The following is a 21,340-nucleotide window of genomic DNA, read 5'->3' on the forward strand; positions in this document are numbered from 1 at the left end:
TTCTGCACTCATTTGTAGTTTGAAATAATTTAGATGAGCTTAATGAAGTTACTTTGGATTTATATTGCTCTGATAGCGGAATGTACCTTATGCTTGTTTTTCTTCTTCCATCAAGCTATTCCCGATTTTTGGCACACATGCAGCAACAGGTGTGACCATGAGTAATAAAATCTTTACACCTGCAATGACTCACAGAAGAAAACCTTTGCCAAACAGGTGTTTATATAGTTATGGTGACTGTAGTTTAAACTTTTCACTGCTCTAGCCTCTCAAGTTAAGTGTCAGCCTACTGTGAGTGGTTATTTCACTCTCCAAATCAGTGGCCCTGAATTTAGGCAGGGTAGTAGCAAAGATAATAAAAATAAAGTGTGATTGTCAAAGGGGGATGATGCAATGAAATGTGTGTTTAAAGTGTCAGGGTAGCAGAATGAAGGTATATGAGGTCACTTCTAGAGAGGATTCAGCATGAAGCCATAAAGAAAATTATCTCTAGCATTACAAAGTCCTGCTGTGGCAGCCATGAGCTAATGCAGTTTCTGGGTTTTTAGAATCCTTCAGCATCAGTCTGACAGAGCAATCAGGTAGGGACACAGCATTGCTGGTTCAGAGGAGATGTAGAACGAAACAGCTGAGCCAGAAACTGTCATGGGGTGCCTTGTGCCTTGTCCTGACAATGACAGCAGTTATTCTTCCTTCCTAGCTGTGACCCAAATATTCCACTGTGGCCTTTTCCTTCTCCCAGAATAAATTATAACAAGATTTCCCTCCGGTTCAGATCTGTTTAACTTTGTTTTCTGTAATTTAGGCATGGCACAGTGATAACTCACAGCCTACCTCTGCCTAGCAGGAGACTTATGATTTCCTTGGTAAAATGCAATCACTTCTAATTTTAGTTGTTCTCTTGTCATCCAAATTTAAACCACAATATGAAGTCTCAACTTCTAGTCCATCCTTTTATGACAACTTTCTCTCTATGCTTTTGTGTAATGTTTTAGTTGATAATGAATAAGAGAATAAATGCAGCTGTGTTTTAGAACCCACAAGTGATGGATATGCCAAAAGTAGCTTGTGGAAGATAAATACTTCTGCCGCTGTGGTCTACCACGGCTGGTGTCCTGAATTTACATAGAGGGAGAATGTTCAAAAGCTTCTTTTTTTTATTATTAGCAAAATAAAAAATGACTGTCCTTAAAGTGAGGCCAAGAAAAATGTATGTCTGACCTTTTTAGTTTTCAGTTGTGGAATGTGATGACAGTTGATACCAATCATTATTTTAAATGTTCTTCCCTCGAGCCTTCTTAGTTACAGTGGGATTCACAGAGAAGCTCCAGCAAGTTTCTGCATCCTTTTTATTACTTGTAAGTTAAAGAAATAGACACCTCAGCTGCCTTTCTCTGTCATTGCTTAGGGAAAAACTAAAATGCTTTCAAAAGCTGATATATTTTTTCAGCAATATGAACTCAAAAGTGATGTGAAATGCAGTGTTTCTCATAAAGGTTCCCACTTACTGCACTAGAGTCATTTTCACAGACATGTCCCCACTGTGCCTTTGGTGATAGAGAATCACTCATTTCTCACAGCTCTTTCTTTGAAAATGGGCTGGTGATTTTGTCCAACACATTGCCCTTGAGGCTGATAAAACCAGCAGTATGACTCTGTTCAGAGCAGGCAAGGGTGGTGCTTCAGGGAGGGGTAGGGTGCCAGCACCTTGGAAGTTCTGCTCAGTAAGAGCCAACATTGTAGATGCTTCTTTAGACTTATCCAGAACCCTTGGTGCACTAGGACTAGACTGGAAATATTGTTAGAGCAGCCTTTTTTTCTCATTATTTAGGCAGTTCCTGTCTTAACTGAAAGCAAGAACTATGGTCAAGAGGAAAATAAAAAATTAAGAGACACCATGTTTTCCAAATCTTCAGTAAGCTGCAGAGGGCTGCACTGAGTTCAGTTTTCAGTTTAGATTTGATTTGGTTGAGTTGGACTGCTCTGTGCCAGTTTAATCACCATTAGTTTAGGTCACTGCTTCATTTCTCAGGTCATCCTATACTTGCTTTTACAGCATGTGCCAGGTGAATGCACATTTCCATTACTGCTAGACTGATAACACTGCAGCATGGACATGCACTCCACTGCATCTGAAGTGTCTCCATTATTTATACCTGCTCATATGGGTATATGAGAAATTTAGTTCAATGTAGCATTGGGAAGAATGACTGGGTAAAAAAAGTTCATAAAAAGTTGTACCTGCTCAAACTTGCATTTTTCTATTTTCTTTTTTTTTAATAACAAGAGGAGTGTCATCTATAAACCTAGAGAGCTCAGCAAATTTTCAGTTACCACTATCCTGTCCATTATAAATTGCTGATGATCTACAAAGCATTGTAGTACAACTACTTTGATACTCCTTAATTCTGACCTGAGATGACTCTGAGTGTGTGCCTACTGAAGGCAGATCAAGTTTTCTTCAGGGAAGTATTGTGTCCAAAGCATTCCCATGTGTATGCTGTGAATGCCAAAATGCCTCACATCTGAGGCTGCTGGAGGTTGCTTTAATGACCTGTCACAGGCTTTGCTTTTGCATGTTCAAGATAAAGGAAAAATTTAAAAATCCCCATCTGCCTGAACTCAAAATTCACATAAAAACCAGCTCTCTGTGTTCAGCCAGTTCCTTGCTCTGCTTTCATATTAGCAGTCTCCATTGGCATCTGTTGAAGGTACTTAGTGTGACTTGAACAGGATCATCCTTGGAGAAGTTTTATAGTTTAGGATTTCAATAGGTACATGGTCACATGACTAGTTTAGCAAATGCCAAGGTACAATAAAAAGTACTTGGTGTGTTCATTTTTTATCTTGCACTTCACTGAAAAAATACAACATGAAAAGCTCAATTTTACTATAGGCTTGTTATAAGACAAGGACAAAAATGCTTAGAATTTTCTGAGTTTCTTTATAAATCAGTTGGTTGCGGAGTGAAATGTTTGCTGTGGTTCAAAATTTCCTTTAATTTGTACAGGATTTCAAAATAATGTTTTTGAAATACATTATTTTTGGAATGTTTAAATCCACTCAACTAAGAGTACACAAAACTAACATTAATTTCTGGTATGCTGCTGTCATGCTTTTACCAAAAGAAGTTATTACTTTCAGATTATAAACTTAGGTATAATTAGAAGACCAACTATTTTCAACTATAAATGTCCATCAATTTTATTTTTCCAATTAGGTACATAAGTATAAATAGACCTATTTCTTTTTAAGAAGGAGAAGAAAGTAATCATTCTGTTAAGCCTGTGCACACTGTCCTTGATCCAATAAAGCACTTAAGCACAAGTTTCCCTCTGAACACATTGTCATCCTGTTGGCTTCAAAGCACAGCTAATATGCTTAAGTTAGGCTCATACTGAAGCATTTCATTGGATAAAGGTGATTTTGCCACCCTAGGTAGTTTGCGTGGCTGTCTTTGAAAAGACTGTGAGATGTTCCAGGATTAATCTGATTCTATCTGTTGGGGTAAGAGAAAGCCTTCCTTTGCAGCTTTTGCCACAGAATAGTCATTAGAATTTATACCAGAGGCATCTGGTTGATCCTCACCAGCTGTGCCATTGATTCGTGGGCTGTTGGGCTGTTCCTAACCTGAATTTTTTCCTAACCAAATTTATTCCTAACCTGGCATTTGCTCAGATTTGATCACTGTGGGACACAGCCATGCACTGCTTTGATAGCAGCCTTCCAATAAATATCAGTCTGGCCTTTTTAGAAGGTGCTCAGACCTGTGAAGGTATGAGCACTGGGAATTTTTGGTGCCAGGAGGAGCTGGGATAACGTGCCTTTTCCTGAAGGCTGGTTAGGCCCAGTGAGCTCTAACAAAAATTCCGAGACAGCTCAAGGAAATGTTGATGGGCTTAGTAGCAGAGCTGTAAAGCTATTTCATTAACATATCCTTAAAGAATAACCAGTTAATCTTTTAACCTCTGTTGGAAATGGGAATAGTCTTTTCCACAGAAAAAGTCACTTTTGGGGTCTGTCCCCATCACAGCCTGGGTGACTGTCCCAAGGACTGACTTAGAGTATCCTTACAGGTTATCCAGCCATCTGTTCTCCTTTCTTCTATTTGATTCTCCCTCTGTGTATACTGGCAAGAAATTATTGGCAAGATGATAAACTGTGCACAGAATCAAACCACACTGTTGACATTTTTCTGTGCTTACTGTGTATGCAGAGTGTAAATACTGATTTTTTTCTTACACAAGTGTTCTTATGTTTGTAAGGGCAGCTTTCCTGCAGGAAGGGAAAGATAATTCTTTATCCAAGATAAGGGCCAAATCCTTGAATCCTAATTTGGATCTTTCTTTCCAAATAAATTTTTAACATTGGTCAAATTATCCTCCTATATCTCCCGCTGGTGTTTTGATCATCAGCTACATTTGGACACATAATAAAGAACAATTGCAGCCTTTTCATGGGGAAAAAAGTTCTAGGAAATTCTCTATTTGACTTCTTATAAAGTACACCCCAGAGCCACCCAGGATAACTTTATTAATGAAATCCAACCCCTTGTCTCTAGTGCCATTTGGAAAATGACTATGAGATATTAATGTGACCCTCAAAGTCATAGACTATTATAACAAATTCATGACCTGTAAAACAAGATTTTATTGTAGTTCATCAGGGGCATAAACGCTTTCTAATAAAAATGATGGACTGTAGACTGGTTAGACCTCTTTATTGAAGATGAGGCTGCTTGCAAGATTGAATCTGAAGAGCCTGCAGTGGTGTGCACTGGAAATGGCTCTATTTGAAAAGTGCTTCTCTTCTCTCTGGTTGCTGATTATTAGTATGACATAAGGTGAGGCCCTCTCAGATTTAAGCAGCTTGCAAATATACTTTTGGCATATGCCCAAGTCTGTGTATCTGGGGAGTTATTTTACATTGTACAGATGCATCTTCCTGGAGTTTCTCCTTTTTCTCCTTGCTGGAGGAGACAGAAAAGATTTAGGTGTTTTCCTTTTTCCTCAGAAAAGGATACAGCTTTTCCTTTCCTCATTATTCTTTCTCCTCTTTTCCTACATCTTCTTGTGTGAATTTTGGTAAATGGTCTGGAATGTGAGAGTCAAGTGAGAGACTTAAGTTCCTTTTTTGCATTCTGTTTAAGCGTCAGTGTTACGTATTTTCTGCTCTGTGTATAAACACCCGTTTATGTGTGTTGGCTGTGTTTTAGCTGTGCACACACAGGCACAATCACATGGAATGAATGACAGTGCTGTGATGATCTGCAGGTTTATTCCTGAGCCCTGGTCTCCATGCAGTGCCACGTGTGGCAGTGGCGTCCAGGTGCGAGACGTGAAGTGCCGGATCCTTCTCGCCTTTACTCAGACCGAGGTTGAGCTGCCTGAGGAGGAATGTGAGCATGAGAGGCCACCAACAGAACGAGTCTGTCACCAGGCATCCTGTGACAGTGATCCTGTCCCCTACACACCAGAATTTCCTCGTGCTGAAGATGGCAGTGTGATTTATGACTGGGAATATATTGGGTTCACTCCATGTTCAGCCACATGTCTTGGAGGTACCTTATTTTTTCTTAATTTATCCTGAGTTGTAAGAATTTGGCATTGTTTGGTATTGTTGCATCTCCTGTTAGCGTTACCTTAAAGTAACTGTGTTGATTTGTATTAAAACCTGCAGCTGCAAGCTTTAACATATTTTTGGTTCTCAATATAATATTGCAAATTACTTGCTTTCCTTCAGCAAACACTTATTGGGTAAAGTAAGGTGCAGGAAGTTGATACTGCAACTTGCTTTAGTCTTGCTGCCGCAGGAGTGTCAGCCACCAGGCCCTCTGGTACCAGTATGTCTGATGTATCAGTGGTGGAAATGTTTAGATGATCCACCTTTTCCTAGGAACCAAAAGTGTACGGTTTCAGAGTAAAAATTCCCATGTTTACTCCTTTTCTTCCAGAAAGCTGCCATTCTCTGCAGAACAGTAGGAATACAGAGCTGTAATTAGGGAGACTTGCTTGCAGCCTGGCCAGCGTGAGGATCAAACGGGAGCTGGTTTGGGTCTGGGTGCAGTGTATCACTGCCTGGGAGCTCTGTGCCATACATCTGTCTGCAAGTAGTTAGGCACATTCCTGCTTGGATGTAATCGAATCTCCCTGTCGTCCTAAGTACATGTTACCAGACAAGGCTGCTGGTGTTGCTACTACTTACTGTACTTTGGGACTGAACACAAGTGAGTTATGAAGTGCTAAGTGGAGGCAGTGGAATTGTGAACACACCTATATATGACAGGACTGCTGACATCAGTGGGAAGTGAAGACAGTTGTACCCATAGAAGAAATAAAAAATGTAGAAAAAGGGGAAATAGAAACAATTGAAAGTGGGGAGAGAGATAGAGCTCACAGACAGCTCCTTTGTGCTGCTCACCAGCTCCAAGCTGGAAGACACAAGCTGGGAGGGATGCCCCAGAATGGGATCAGCAGCATGGTAAGTGACAGATAGTGCCTCCTTTATCATTTAACACTGCTGCTTACTGAGGGGGTTGATCCATAGGAGTAACAGCACCTGTGATCACAAAAGCTGGAACATCCCATTCCCTGCACTACCTGCAATGGGCATCATAAATGGCTTGGGAGGAGAGAGTGCAAGTATGTTTGTAGAAGCATGAGATTGTAGTGACAGCTATTGTGGCTGAGTGACTCTGTTTCATATTTTAATAAGAGAAATGTTTTTAGAAATAAGGAGATTGTGCTATAAAGCAGAAGTAAACCATTCATTAATTCTAAATTTGTGGTTCTGGTATCTCAACTGATTTTTGTAACATACAACCATTTTCTTGCCATCTTAAATCCACTTTACTGCTTTTTAGCCAATGTCTTTGCCAGAGGTAAAAACATTGAAAAATGTCTTTAAACTCCAAGATTTTTTAACTTTGAGAGTATCATCAGATATGTAGGGTGAAATAATGTCTAGTCTAGTCTTTGCACATGTGCATGTTTGCATTCTGCATCTTCAAGGATGAGTTTGTCCTTGCAAAAGCATCCTCATAAAAACTTGCACTTAGTGTGCAGGTTGATGATAATTTAAGGAGCCTGCACTGAGCACAGCAGTTTCATTGGAAGGAACTTCAAAATGACTGATGAGCAGAATCTTGTGTTCAGCTTAAATTTTGTTCCTGAGGGAGCTGAGTATGAACTCTGTTGTTGACTTCTGACCCTTTCATGAATTTGTGAGATTCCCTGACCCAGAATTGTCCTATAGGTGTTCACAGTAATCTAAAAATTTTTGCTATGCAGTAGAGATGACTCAAACTTGAAGAAGTTTGAAAGACAATATCTTGTTTGTGTTTTTAAGACTTCTGTGGTATCACTGGTACTGTGTCTAGACATTCTCCTTATGTGATGCTCCTGGGAAATGTGGGAAATTGTCAATTGTCAATAAGCAGCTTCAGAAGCCCCCATGTTGCTGGGCTAGTTAGGTGATTTTTCCTTTCTATCAGCTCTGGTCTTCTGGCTGCCTTGGCAAAGGCTTTCAAACAGACCAAAAATTACCTGCCGATAAATAGTTTTAAGGGAACCAGACATCTCTTCTGTTTCCAGCTCACTGCAATGTACTAGCTAATGATCTCACTGTCTACTATTTTTCCATTGTGTAGTTCAAAGGAGCTGATCCATTTCTGCTAAGTTTTATGTTCAAATCTCATTTCAATTAGATGAACTCTTTCGTTATAAGAAATAAATGTTGTCTGAGTTTGGAATAACCCAGTGTAATGTAAATTATATTGGGTACATTTTCTCTAGTATGTATGCATCTAGCAGTGGCTATTAAAACAAATTCCTGTGGATTTCTGTATCCTCGGAACTCCCTGCCCCCGTTTCTTGGTACTTAACTCTTTCTGAATGAGGGAAAATTCTGCAAGCTCTAAGTAGACTGGAAGCTTTTATAGCAAATATTTGAGCAAAGTCCGAATCTCTCTTTCAGAGCTTGTCACTTGCACCTTTTTTTTAATCCTCACACAGACTAGACTTGTAATTCAGTCTCCTCTGGTCCCTCTGCAAAGCAGATGAAAAAATGCAGATGGAAACATTGGGGTTTTTTGGGTATTAGACTTGCAGAGAGTGATTTGCAAGGTGTTATCAAACATCATCTTTCCAGTTCTAGAGCAACAATCACCCCAGTCTCGGGTCACCTGTGTGCTTTCTGCACCAAACCTGGGGCTTCTCACACACCATGTGAAGAGCCAAACAAGTTGCGGTTTTGAGAGCAGCTGAGTTGTTTTATACATCTTAGCATAATTAATGCTTCCTTCATCAGTCTTTCCGTGAGTGTAAATAAAAGTTGTCGAGACCTGTTAGTCATGGGCAGACATCACCTTTAAAACCCGTAGGAAGCTCTGTAACCAGTCTGAAATCTAAAGATCTGGTTTTTTATTCAGTGCCTAAAGAAATCCCAAACTGAAAATAAGCCAGCTGCGTGCTTGGGGATCTCAAATTTGCCTTCATTTTCCCTGAATGTTTTTTTGGGGGGTTTTTTGTTTTTGTTTTTGTGTTCTTTTCAATCTGAAGAACTTTGGCCATGATATGAGACTCCCAGATGTAAGTTTAATTTACATAATATCATCAATAGGGAATTAATAATCATTATGAGAATAAAGAATATTCCTGAAGAAAAATGTTTTTGTTGTAATCTATAGCATTTCTTTAGCATTTCTTAGTTGTCAATCATTTACTACTCAACAATATTTTGAAGGGATGTTTTTCATTTTAAAAATCCCTGAACATTTTCGTATTTAAATATACCTTTAGTTGCAAGAGGCAGATTTTGGTGGCTAAATGTAATTATTATTATTTATACTCCATATGCTTCAAAAACAGTTATTTGGGCCACCTAAAGTCATTACATTGGCCTAAAAATAATGAAATTAAGCAATAAATAACATATGCACTTCCTGTTATTTCCTCTATCGCCTCTGTGGCTTTGGTAACTTCAGAATGCAGTCAAGTTGCATTTTCAGGCTTTTGTCTGGACCATAAGGGCTAAAAGTTTACCATTTTATTTATGAGAAACCTGAGATTCTTAGAATATTAATGGATTCTAGCCAAATTTAAGGGCTCTAAGAAAAACAATGGCCATTCAGAGACTCACAAATAAAGCTGAGAGAATTTGCTCTCAGCTTGTGCTGGAGTTGCCTTGATACCTGGTCACTCGTATCATTTGTTTCATTAACTGCAGATGTTGTTTACCCTCTTACAGAAGTATAAAATAGATGCACAGAGAGGCTCAAGAATATGTAGAATTTGGCATTTCTTCTGAGTTATTTTCAGCTTAGTACATATCAGTACATATTTTAAGAAGCCACCAAACTGAGACTATCTGATGTAAATAAATGTCTTTCCTCTTCCAGGTATAGAGAATAGACCCATCTTTTTAATGTTTGCACAGCAGCTTTCCACCCCTATTTTCTTTGTACTTTAAAAATGCAGGAAGAGAAATTCTGGGCTTAATTCAAGCATTTTGATCTTTTAAAACAGCTTCAAGCACTGTATATTTCATCACACAGAAAAGATTGTAGAAGAATGTAAATGTATGTGGTTTGAATGCTGGGTTAAAATAGAAAATATTCTGTTTCACTGAATAGTAGGGTAATTACTACAATAGTGCATCAGATTACTGTAAAAATACTTAATGCTCCCTGCTGCATACATAATGTTTTAGTTAAATTATCTACTATGTTTATATTATAAGCCAAGAAAGTCATATATATAAAACTTTGCTTGTTTGAATAATAGATTTTTCCATTTTCCAATCGACATAGAATAAGTTTATCATCAATTGAAGTTCCCAACTAATGGAAAACTATAGTTTGGGGTGAGAAATCTGATTAATTTTGAAGACATTTTGACAGTTAAGTTCAAGCAAATTTAACATCTATTAAGTGCAGTTATTTATTGAGTATAGTTCTTGAACTGAGAATGAAGGAACAGGAAGGGACTTCGTGGTGGGTTTTTAACAACTCTTTAGTATCCATTTTGTACTTAGAGCATCAAAACTGGGTGCGAGTTTTCTTTCACTGAGGCCCCCATGGGGAAGAATTGCTAATGCAGTTTGTGCTCTGTACTTGAGTCAAATGAAAAACACACCACATATCAACATTTTCTTCTCTTAATGTGATTAAAGCTCCGCAGGTCCTGCTGCAAGGCAGGAATGCCTTAATGAACTCCAGGTGGCAATTTGTAGACAGACCCCATCACCTGGTATGACATGCCTTTTGTTCATTTGGCTGGCCAGTTTAGCTTATATAACACCAAGATAAAAATTCCCATGACATTATTGCCAATTTAGATGGTCTGAGGGGAATTTAATTTCATGCACCTCCTTTGTGTGAGATGTTCAGACAATTCTATGTGTTACAACCTGTTCCAGAGCAGAAGCACCACCTTGGAGCAAGATTTTCCCACAGCAACACAGGGTAGTCAGCAAAGACAAATCTTGGTAGCATAGAGTAGATTATGACCTAAAATATAGATTATATATTGGCATGGACTTGGTTACTTGTCTGGTAAGGCAAATCTGCTTCCATCAGAAACCAACTCTAAATGCTTCCTTCTCTCCTGTAGACAGTCAAATGTGCATTTCCTATGTAAGGGGAAAGGGAAACTGCTCCTTGTTAAACAAACAATTGAGGATTGACTGGAAATAAAGCTTTTCATTCTCCTTCATCTATAACAAAAATTGTGCTTATTGTTTTGTCATTTTTGGGCATTTTCATGCCTGTATGACAGCCATGGTATTTGTCGTTTAATATTTATTTTCAACCTGATTAGTAAGATTATTTTACCGTGTGTTATCTATGTTAACAGAATTATCAATACTTTGATACAAGAGAACTGAATGGGTTGTAAATAATTTTAAAGGCCAGGACTTTTATATTAATCACTTTGTAGATGTAGTCAAAACATTTATATAACAAGGTCTTTCTGAACTGCAAATGAATCCCAGAGAGGATCCCGAGGTGTACCAGAGAGCCTGCAAGAAATTGAAATTTGTGTTTTTCTGAAAATTGCTACTGGTTTACCCCTGCTGAGGTGTCTGAAGTACTTAGACTGGCTCAAGTGGGACTGTGGCCTGGGCTGGATTGAATCAAAATTGTTTAGAGATGGAGGGAACTCTGGTTTATGAAAAAATGACAGTGCTTGTGTACAGGAGAGAAATAGTGGCCTGGGGGTGGAACTATCTGTGTCAGGTATTCCAGCCCACTGGAATCAGAATGGTTGGTGGTCAGCAATGTCCTTACAAAATCACTGAAGATAAGTAAAAGATAAAATGAAAGGAATTTAAATTCTATGAAACTGGCTCTTCAAAAGCCATTTTAACCTGGAAACAATATAGTTATTTTATGATTTCAGCTCTTTTGGTCTATGGGATTTGGATCATTAGCATTGCTTGTATAGAACAACCCAGATACACAGAATCCCCCAGGCACAACACAACCATCTTCTATTTTATGTGAATGTGAGTGAGCTTTGGAATTGAGCAAGGCTTTGCTTTCATACTAAAAAAATATGATATATAAAATTGGATAATTGCATAAGTTTAAAATAGAAGTAGTTCACTGAATGTATATTCACTAAGCTGTCTTGTTCTAAAGGAAACTTATGTTACATTTCATTTTGCTCATAGAAACTTGAGCATTAGTAATCTTCCATGCTTTAGTAATAAGATCCAGGTAGCAAGAGCTGCAGATCAGAAGGTGCCAAGAATGGTAACTAGTCAGGAAAGCTCTAGGCTGGGTCAGATTTTCTGCCTTCAGCAAAACCATTGCATCTCTTGGCCACTGAGAATGGCTGACTAAACATAGAAGGTTTCTCTTGACTATAGCTTTGCAAGTTTTCTGCATTTTTATAACAATTTTTGCAGATCTTCAGCTTTTTATTAAAGGAAAGGTAAGTGAGAAGGAATCACTTTCACCTCAGTTTTGGCAGTGGAGGTAGTAGCTGATTTAGGATCATTACAGAACCAGTAGATGCAGCCTCTGCTATTAGCTTGACAGAAAAAACTGGGGTTTAATTGGTTTTCAGAGTGGAAAACGTCAAATCAGACTTTTAAATATCCCAGAAGTAAAATTAAGATATAATTCACAACTATCTTCTGAGTATTAAATATGTAAACTGTCTCTGCATTCCTTTTTGCTTGAGATGTTACTTTTAAGCCTGCTATCTAATCCAGTGCTTTTTCACTGATTATTATTCAAGAGCAAGCTTTACAGAAATCTCTTCCATTTTCACGGGTGTTTTCCTTCCAAATGCAGGCACACAGGAAGCCATTGCCATGTGTCTGCACGTGGACACAAAGCAAGGTGTCAGTGAAACCCTGTGTGACAATTCCAAGAGGCCACCCCCGATGACTCGGACCTGCAACACGAAGCTCTGCCCGCCGAGGTACCCTGTAATAATGGGATTATGTGGTGGCCAAGGAAGGGTTAATGGGATTTAAATAAACATTGGCTTTCTCAGAAAGGGTTCAGATTGCAGGACTGTGGTCATGCTTTTGGGATGGAATTTCACTACTTCCGTTTTCAACCAGGTTTTGGGATTGGGGTGTTTTTTTGGTCTTGTTCACTCCTTTTCCACTCTTCATATCTCACTGATGAATTAAGGAACATTTTCTGAAATAAATCTCTTCCATGTTGAATATCTGCCAGAGCTGGGAAAAGCGCCTTAACTCTCCTAGTAGTAGAAGGACAATTTTGAAGATATTTCACAAAAGAAAAGCTGAGGATATTCACTTTTTATTGAATTTAAAAAAAATGAAGTTATGATTTAAAGGCACATTAATTTAATGCTTCTTTAGTAGCTCCATGTAGCTCTTATGTTTCTTTGGAGATTCTGGGGAAAGAACAAATCCAGTCTAAATCCAAGAAAACCTCTAGGCCATTTGATCATTTGAAAGGGCCGTATGTGAAATTCTGATGTATGCTGACTTATTTACCCATTTCTGATCTCTGACATCCCAAATCCTTTGCAAATTGTTTCTATGTGTTTGCAGAGACCTGCTCTTGCTAAAAGTAGGGAAGAAGTTAAGAGGAACAGGATGTTTTATAGAGCACATATGCATTTAAAGGAAGTTTTGTAAATATAAGAAAGGTATATTTACATTTATCAATGTAAACATCAGCAGGTTGCCAACAGGCTGCTTTTAAGAGAAGCACTCCAAAGGTAAATACTGGAGTAAAATTTGTCTGAAAATGACCATTTATTACTTCATTGTTAATAAATTCTGCATTTGCTTGTTACCTGCAAGTTTATAAATCCAATTTCTACTTTTATGCGCCAGCCAAACCAAAGGGGTGTTTTAGCCCTTGATCAATAACTGTGCCTGCAGCTGTGCTTTTTTGCGGGGCTGTGTTTGGATGAGACTGTCCCTTCCCCAGAGCGAGGTGGGATGCTAAAGGCTGTGTTTTTATTTTCTGGCCGTGTTTTGGGGCAGGTGGCAGAGCGGTCCCTGGAGCCGCTGCTCGGCCAGCTGCGGGGTGGGCATCCAGAGCCGCGCCGTGTCCTGCCGGCAGCCCGGGCGCGCCGCTGCCCGGTGCGCGGAGCCAAGGCCTCATTCCCTGCAGGCCTGCAACCAGATCGACTGTCCCCCTGCCTGGACCGCTGAGGAGTGGCAGCAGGTACGGCTGGGTCACAGACAGAGGCTAAATGGGCTCCCCTGGCCACCAAGGCAGCTCCCGAGCTGCTGGGTGCGTTTCAGCTTCCATCATTAGAGCAAACTAACCCAAAAGCACTGCTTCAGACTCCTGTGCCCACGGGTAGCACAGGATGAGCTGGAACTCCTTGTGAGGATTTCAGAAGGCTGGATACCTGTTTTTCCATACATCATCTCTCTCCCTATGCTCTCTAAACACCATAACCTTATTTTCTTTTTTTTTTTTTTTTTTATGTATTAACTGGTAAGTGACATAGATTTATGTGTAAGATGCATGTTTTTCTCTAAGATTTCTACTACTTCCATGCATTCATGTGGCATGTTTGACATTTGAACTCCACTTCTCATCTCTAATACATTAAATATTTTAACACTGAATTTTCCATGCTGCTTGATTTGTCATTGAAAGTAGATGTCATTTTTCAAGAGCACAGATGTCCATGCAGGTGTAAATGCTGTATTTGATTCTCCTCCTTAGTGTTCACGTACCTGTGGAGGAGGGATTCAGACCCGCAGAGTGTCCTGTAAGCAGCTGCTGACAGATGGAAGTTTCCTGAAACACCCTGATGACACCTGCCAGGAGCCCAAATTGCCAACTAGTAAAGCATGTGCAAAAGTTGATTGTCCTCCTCAGCTGGTCTTTGGAGAATGGTCCAAGGTGAGCAAACCTCAATAATGGTGAAACAAAACCCTCCATTGCAACAAAAGCTCTGAGGATTTCTGCCTGGGTAACTGAGCTTTTGGAGCTGCCAGGGCTGCTGGAGCTGTCACAAGGCCTGTCCTGAACTAAACTGTGCATCCCTGCCTGCCCCCAGACTGGTCACTGCCCCCTTCCTGGGCACTGCTTCAGTCGCTGAAGGACATGTTTAGCTATCAATGATTTCATGGTATGGCTTCCAAAAAGCAAATCTTTGCATTATTCTGGAATATCTCCTCCTCCTTTCTGTTTTATGCAAGCTTGCTACCACTCCCCATTCAAAATGATTTAGAAATTTGAATTTAGAAGCTGCAATTACAATTTCATGCAATACAACTTAAGAGAGAGGGTTGAGAGACTTGCCAGAGACTCTTTAGAACCTGCTGAGTTGTTCCTCTCAGGTACCTGATCTCATTGCTCTGTTTTGCCCATGGCTGGGCATAAACACTGTCATGTTATTTTAATTCATGACTTGCTTGCTGGAAAAACTGTCTGTCTTACATTTTTGTTGTCTAGAAAAGTGGAGAGAGTTTAGTAACTAATATAAGAGTCTAATAACTATTGAACACAAGGATTCCTATGAAGTAGAGTGTGTGAACTCTTTCAGAACTAAAAAAAATTAAAAGAAAACCACCACAAAACAAACTAGTTTAAAATTAGCATGTGTGGTGTGGAGAACCACAGGTTTAGCTTGACTGCATCCTTCCTTTCACAGTGCTCAGTGAGCTGTGGTGTTGGAATCCAGAGAAGGAAACTTGCCTGCCAAAACCTAACAGCAAAGGGCCAATATGTCCCATTAAATGGATCGATGTGTAGTGCTCTGTCTCCTTCACTGCTTGTAAGGTCTTGTCAGATGAGTGCCTGCAACAGTAAGTATGTGACTTTATCTGGTTCCTTGCTGATGTGGAATGATCTATTTATAAAAGAGAAATCTGTATGCACGTTAATTCACTCATCTCCCTATACTATCACAGCATAAGTTGGCACAAACTGAGTGTCATAATTACTATACCAGTAAGAGCAGGATTGCTTTTATTTTTATTTCTACCACACAAAAACAAAGGTTATGGTCTCAAGAAGTAGTTTTTGAATATATATTATGGTGCATACCTCTCCCGCTCACTCTTATGCACAATTTGATCTGATTTTTCCTTTATCATTTACACTATTCCAACTGGAAAAAAAAAAGAAAAATTAATAAAATTAATAAATTTGACAGAAATTACAAAGGGCATTAGAAAAGATAAGAATCCAGTTCTGCCTTTTCTCTGTATGTTTGTATTACACTGGACATTTTGCTTAACATGGTGGAATTCAAAACCTGAAACTCTGTGCCAGTGATAATTTTTGGTATAATTTCTATCTTTCCTTGTAAAAATTGCAATACTGGCCTCATTAGCTGCACAGGGAGTGGTGACAGTACAGACATTCTTTGAAAAACTGATGTTTTGTTACTTTCTCTACAAGAATCTTTTCAGAAGGATTGTCTACAGAAATTGTACAATTTGAGCACAATTGAGTTATAATACTGATGGGAGTTGCATTAATTGTTTAACAGCAATGGGAAAATGCCTCTGATACAGAGTGTGTTCAATTACATTTGCTAATTTGGAATAGGCAGATGTGAATGCAGGCTCCTTATGTCTGAACCTGTGCTCACCTTCCTTTATAATGGAGAGTATTGGTTTGCAGATTTGGGGAGCAGGAGGCTGAGAAGACAGGGGGAAAAAAAGAGCTTTTAGTTTTGAGCTGGGGAAAAACAAAAAGCCTTTTTAAATGGCCTTGTTCTGATCACCAGTCAGACACAGCCATGTTTTGACTCAACTCACAGTGTTGTGAAGAAATACATTTTGAAGCTTTGCTTTAAAAATTATTCACAAAACAACATAAGAAATAGAATAATTACTGATTCATACATAATATGAAACTTCTTTTCCTGGCCTGCATTTCAGATTAACATGCCAAAATCCTGAGGTTCAAAACTCCACTTAAATAAAGCCCTGTGGACTTTCAGGAATGTCCTTGGCATAAGGTTTAATAAAATATTTTGAGTTGCATATCTATCTGAATTTAATTAATTGTGGATAGTTGAATGGCAGTGGAGCTGGTTTGCAAATTGCTTAGTTCAGACTGATATTAATGTCAGCTTCCAGCACAGTGCCTAGAGAGCAGCACACGGGGCTGCAGAGGGAACAACATCAGCCAGAATGGGTGCAGATCAAAGTCATAAAGAGAATCTCTGTCCTCTCCCTCCATTTCCAGCTCCCTGTGGAGCAGGGAAGCCTTTGCAGCTTAGATCTGCTGGAGGTTCTCTCACAGCACAGCAGGAGCAGGGGGAAGGTGTGAGGCTGCTCCACACCTGCAGTTCCTGTTTGGGTCTTGCAGGGCTGGGACAGCAGCAGGCTTTGGATTCCCAGGAACATGCAGGAGGCATCTCCTCTGTAGGACAAGGAATGATGTGGATGGGTGAGGAGCAGTGTGGGTGCTGTTGGGGGTTCTTGTCTTGGAGAGCAGTTTCTAAATCTCCCTCCTCATGGTGATGCTTCTGTGGCTCACATGAGTGCCTTTTTCTACTGTCTCATGACAATGCTGAGTCATTTTAGACTTAATCTTTTACCCTGAGACTGGTAATAGTAGCTGTTTTCTGACTTAGTAGTGCTTATTAAGTAGAAACATTCCTGACTCCGGGCTCTGAGAAATAGGAAATAACACCAGTCTAGCCCTGAGGTCACCAGGATCTGAAACCCAGCTGAAGCTGTTCAGGACCATTACAGGTCACAGATGCAGATGGATTTGTATCAGGTGATAATGAGGTCCAAAGGCTCCAGCACATATTCCTTAAGATTTACCTTTACCCTCCCAAACAGTCCATTACCTCAGCAGCTGCAAGATTGAATGACAGTAAGGACCTAGAGAATGCAAAGTTATGTGGCCTCATACATTCATATGACCTTATATATTTATATGGCCTGCCATCCACAACTCTGAACTTTGTTTCACTCTCAGCCTTGCTCACCAGCCAGCAGTAAAAACACACACACCCTTTAGTGTTGAGCTGCTAATGAGAGTCAGTGGTCTGTCCTTTTTAAAGAAATGAAATGGATGAGACTTGTTAACATATTTATAAGTATGCACTGGGTTTAATTCGAAGTTGGAATAACTAGTGTAAACAGACCACAGCCTGAAGTATTTTAATTTGTGTGTTTAAAGTTACACTTACTGTGTCTGTAAATTGGATTTTGGAAATGGGAGATTTAATACTGGAATTCTTCCCTGAAAATAAATATTTGGGGCACAATAATTTATTAAAAACAGGATGCTACTTTAATACTTTTAGTAAACTGAGTGCCTAAAACAATTTAATTGTTGTACCATGTGAAATGGTTGAGGGAACCTTGTATCTGGATAACAAATGCCGATTTAAAAGCTGTGTAATTATGAAACCATGATATCCCCACAGGTCTGAACTCATTACCCAAAACATTGAAAATAACCATTTTGTTTTATAAGCATAAGAACGCACTCCAGGGTGTAGTTCCTATAGTGTACACACTTATTGAATGCTCGAAGCATTTCGCTTTTCACCTATTTCTTCACAGCATATTCGGAGCACATGTATATGCAGCTTTTTCTGTATCATTTCTGTGCCATCATTGTAGTTGTCTTTTTATTTCAGTACCTCCCAGGTGGAAAAGCAGTACTGATTTCAGGTGCAGATGAGCTGAGAAGTGCTGTGATCTGTGTGTCCATTTCCTGGCTCATCGGCTCCTTCGGCGGGCTCTGAGTTTTGTCTGTGTCACATACCAAAGCGCTGGGTCACCAAACACAACCGGGCTGTTTTCTAGCACCAACATCATCATTTCCTGACTCTTCCCACGCGGCCCATTCGAGCTGGCCTGGAAGGGCTTGGGGGTGCTCCTGCAGTGCTTTGTTCTCCTTGCCTGCTGCTCTCAGCCAGACCCGTTCTGCGGATCAAAGCGGGCACAGCAGTGCCGGCACAGCGACATCCCCACCACTGCAGTGACAGCACAGCAGCACCTGAACCACTGCAGTGACAGCACAGCAGCATCCCCATCACTGCAGTGACGGCACAGCGGCATCCCCACCACTGCAGTGACAGCACAGCAGCATCCCCACCACTGCAGTGCCGGCACAGCAGCATCCCCACCACTGCAGTGCCGGCACAGCAGCACCTGAACCACTGCAGTGCCAGCACAGCAGCATCCCAACCACTGCAGTGCCAGCACAGCAGCATCCCCATCACTGCAGTGCCAGCACAGCAGCATCCCCACCACTGCAGTGCCGGCACAACGGCATCCCCACCACTGCAGTGACGGCACAGCGGCATCCCCATCACTGCAGTGACAGCACAGCAGCATCCCCACCACTGCAGTGTCAACACAGCAGCATCCCCACCACTGCAGCCCCCTGAGCCTCCCCAGCCTTCTGGGAAAGCCTGCCCCTGGTGCTGCTCATCCAGGCAGCTCCCTAGAAATCTTCCAGCATCCTGGTGCCTGCAGTTCCGAGCAGGAGGAGCTTCATAATACCCTGTGTCTCTATACCCAGCCTGCATGAAGCTTTATGCTGTTATTGCCTTCTTTTGTAATTCATCTGATCACTATATTCAGCCTCTCAGAATTCTGCCTTATTTCTCTCTTTCCTCCCTTCCCTCCCTACTTTCTTGGCACAACGCTGTCAGAAATTCATCTTTCAACCCTAATTAATTACCCTCAGCCTGTGATTAAAGGGTGGCTTTGCCTGTTTCATGTACTGTGTCTTCACTGACTGTTTCTTTCACCTCCTGTGCTGCTATCAGCTTGGCTTGACTCAGGCAACCAGCACAGCCAGCCAACATTTTAAATAAGAGTCAAGGGGAGCCTTACATTTTGGATAGATTTTGTTTTATTTAGGTCATTCTGCACTCAACAGTGCTTAAATGCGGGGAAAGTGATAATGTGTTCACATTTTTTTAAATCAGTTTCTTCATTTCCATCTTTCTGAGGCAGAAGTAGGAAATATAACTAGAATATGAACATATATATGGAGTAATATATAGTATCTGTACATATCCTTTCATATCTGTATGCGCTATCAAGTCCTTCACATAGGTATATATTGTCTGTATCCTTTTATTGTTAGGAGATTTGGGGAAGAAGCAATAGTATTCTTGGCCAAAGCAAGGGAATGTTATGGTTTCATGTTGTTCATATTTTTTGCATTTTTGTGACTCAGATAAAAGTGTGTTGCAGTCTGACTTGAACAAACTCAGGAAAAGCTCTTTCAAGAATTCTGTGAAAAGCAGATTTTGTAAGTATGACTGCCAGTGACTAGATGCTTTCCAACATGTTGTTTTCTTGCAGAGATCAAACCCAAGCTTCCAGGGAAGTTTTCTGCCCATGGACCTCAGATTGTCAGCATTCACCGAGTCTATATTCAGACACGGCCGGAGAAGCGCATTAATTTTACCATAGGAAGCCGAGCCTACTTACTCCCAAAAACATCTGTGGTAATTAAGTGCCCCGTGCGAAGGTTCCAGAAGTCCCTTATCCGCTGGGAGAAAGATGGACAGCACTTAGAGAACTCCAAAAGGCTTGGCATCACTAAGTCAGGCTCGCTGAAAATCCACTGTCTGGAGGCCGGGGATATTGGTGTGTACCGGTGCATCGCAGGCTCTGTGCACGAAACCTTTGTGCTCAAACTCATCGGGACTGACAACAGGCTCATCGAGCCCCCGCCCCCCCGAAAGCAGCCCAGCGAGCCCAGCGACCCCGATCACAACGAGGCCAACAGCCTCGGGGCCAAATGGCACAAGATGAGCAAAATGTGGCAAATGTGGAGCAAGAAGAACGAGCTCTTCCTGGGTGACAGGCAAGTCAATGATCAGCCATTCCTGCGGAGCCGTGGCAGCTTTGCAGGTAATTCAGCAGAAGACTTCAGCTCTCGAGAGTTCAGGAACAAGCGCCTGGAGGCTGCAGCTCTCCAGGGCGCCTACAGCATGGACACCGCACAGTTCGAGGAGCTCCTGAGGAACATGAGCCAGCTCATCGAGACTGGAGAAGTCAGCGATGACCTGGCCTCCCAGCTCATCTACCACTTGATTGCTGAATTATCCAGGCGTCCACAACCAGCTGCTGAAAAATGGAAGGGGGCCCAAGATGAGAAAGTTTCCTCCAAACTCACAAGCAAATCGCCAAACGAATCCGAACGTTTCAGCTCTAAAACGGTTGATAAGTTAATGTTTGACCAGAAGGTTCCAGTTATTATCAGGCAAAAGGAAATTCCTCAAGTTTCCTTTAACAAAACAGTAACTGTACGAATTGGAAATACAGTTTTTCTGACCAAGAATACTCATGCTGTCAATCTACTGTGTGAAACAGCTGGTATGAGTGAAGTGAAACATACTTGGACAAAAGATGGCGAGACATTAAAAGCCTCTGCAAAGTAAGTAAATGGTTTCTCTTTTACTTTTGAATTACTTATTATGTCACTGTAGACGGAAAAAATCCACCCTGCTGTGCAATATTAGAACATACTGTTGTAAAAATGAGATAAGTATGGCCATTGGGCCTTCCATCTTTCTAGTTAAGTAATTTATTTTTATTCTTTCAAGTGTCAGTCACATTGTTTGGCTTTACTGACATCCAAGTGTTTGGCTATTTCCAGGATGCTACATAGGATGATTTACTATTTTTATAAGGTGAAGTGTTTTGGATGTCCTGGCTGTATTTTTTGATCTGCTTTAATCATTTCAGCTGTGTCAGAAACGCTCAAATTAGAGAGGCTATTGGATTAATTCAGATACTAAATACAGTGGGAACACATTAAAAACATCTGCCATGGTATAGATGAAAAGAAGTCTTAGCTCTTACTCATTTTAAGAAGGGAAAATATCAATGGTACCCTCACCATTCTTCAACACACTATTTATTACTGAAGCTGCATAAC

The 21,340-nt window shown here is 40.6% G+C and overlaps 1 protein-coding gene across 8 annotated transcripts in view; it reads left to right on the forward strand.

The window, feature by feature from the left end:
- ADAMTSL3 (ADAMTS like 3) overlaps positions 1–21,340 on the forward strand; it is a 178,225-nt gene that overhangs the window by 131,106 nt on the left and 25,779 nt on the right. For all 8 annotated transcript variants that reach the window (XR_014957531.1, XM_085588300.1, XM_085588304.1 and 5 more), the window contains 6 exons: positions 5,274–5,560; positions 12,302–12,431; positions 13,480–13,663; positions 14,177–14,356; positions 15,111–15,264; positions 19,756–20,836. Coding sequence is in view for 7 of the 8 variants with exons in the window: in XM_085588300.1 (XP_085444426.1) it covers positions 5,274–5,560; positions 12,302–12,431; positions 13,480–13,663; positions 14,177–14,356; positions 15,111–15,264; positions 19,756–20,836 (2,016 nt within the window). In the remaining variant the exon portion in view is untranslated. The remainder of the gene's footprint in view (positions 1–5,273; positions 5,561–12,301; positions 12,432–13,479; positions 13,664–14,176; positions 14,357–15,110; positions 15,265–19,755; positions 20,837–21,340) is intronic.

This window comes from Lonchura striata, chromosome 10 (genome assembly GCF_050655825.1).
Source record: "Lonchura striata isolate lonStrDom1 chromosome 10, ASM5065582v1, whole genome shotgun sequence".
Lineage (NCBI taxonomy): Eukaryota > Metazoa > Chordata > Aves > Passeriformes > Estrildidae > Lonchura > Lonchura striata.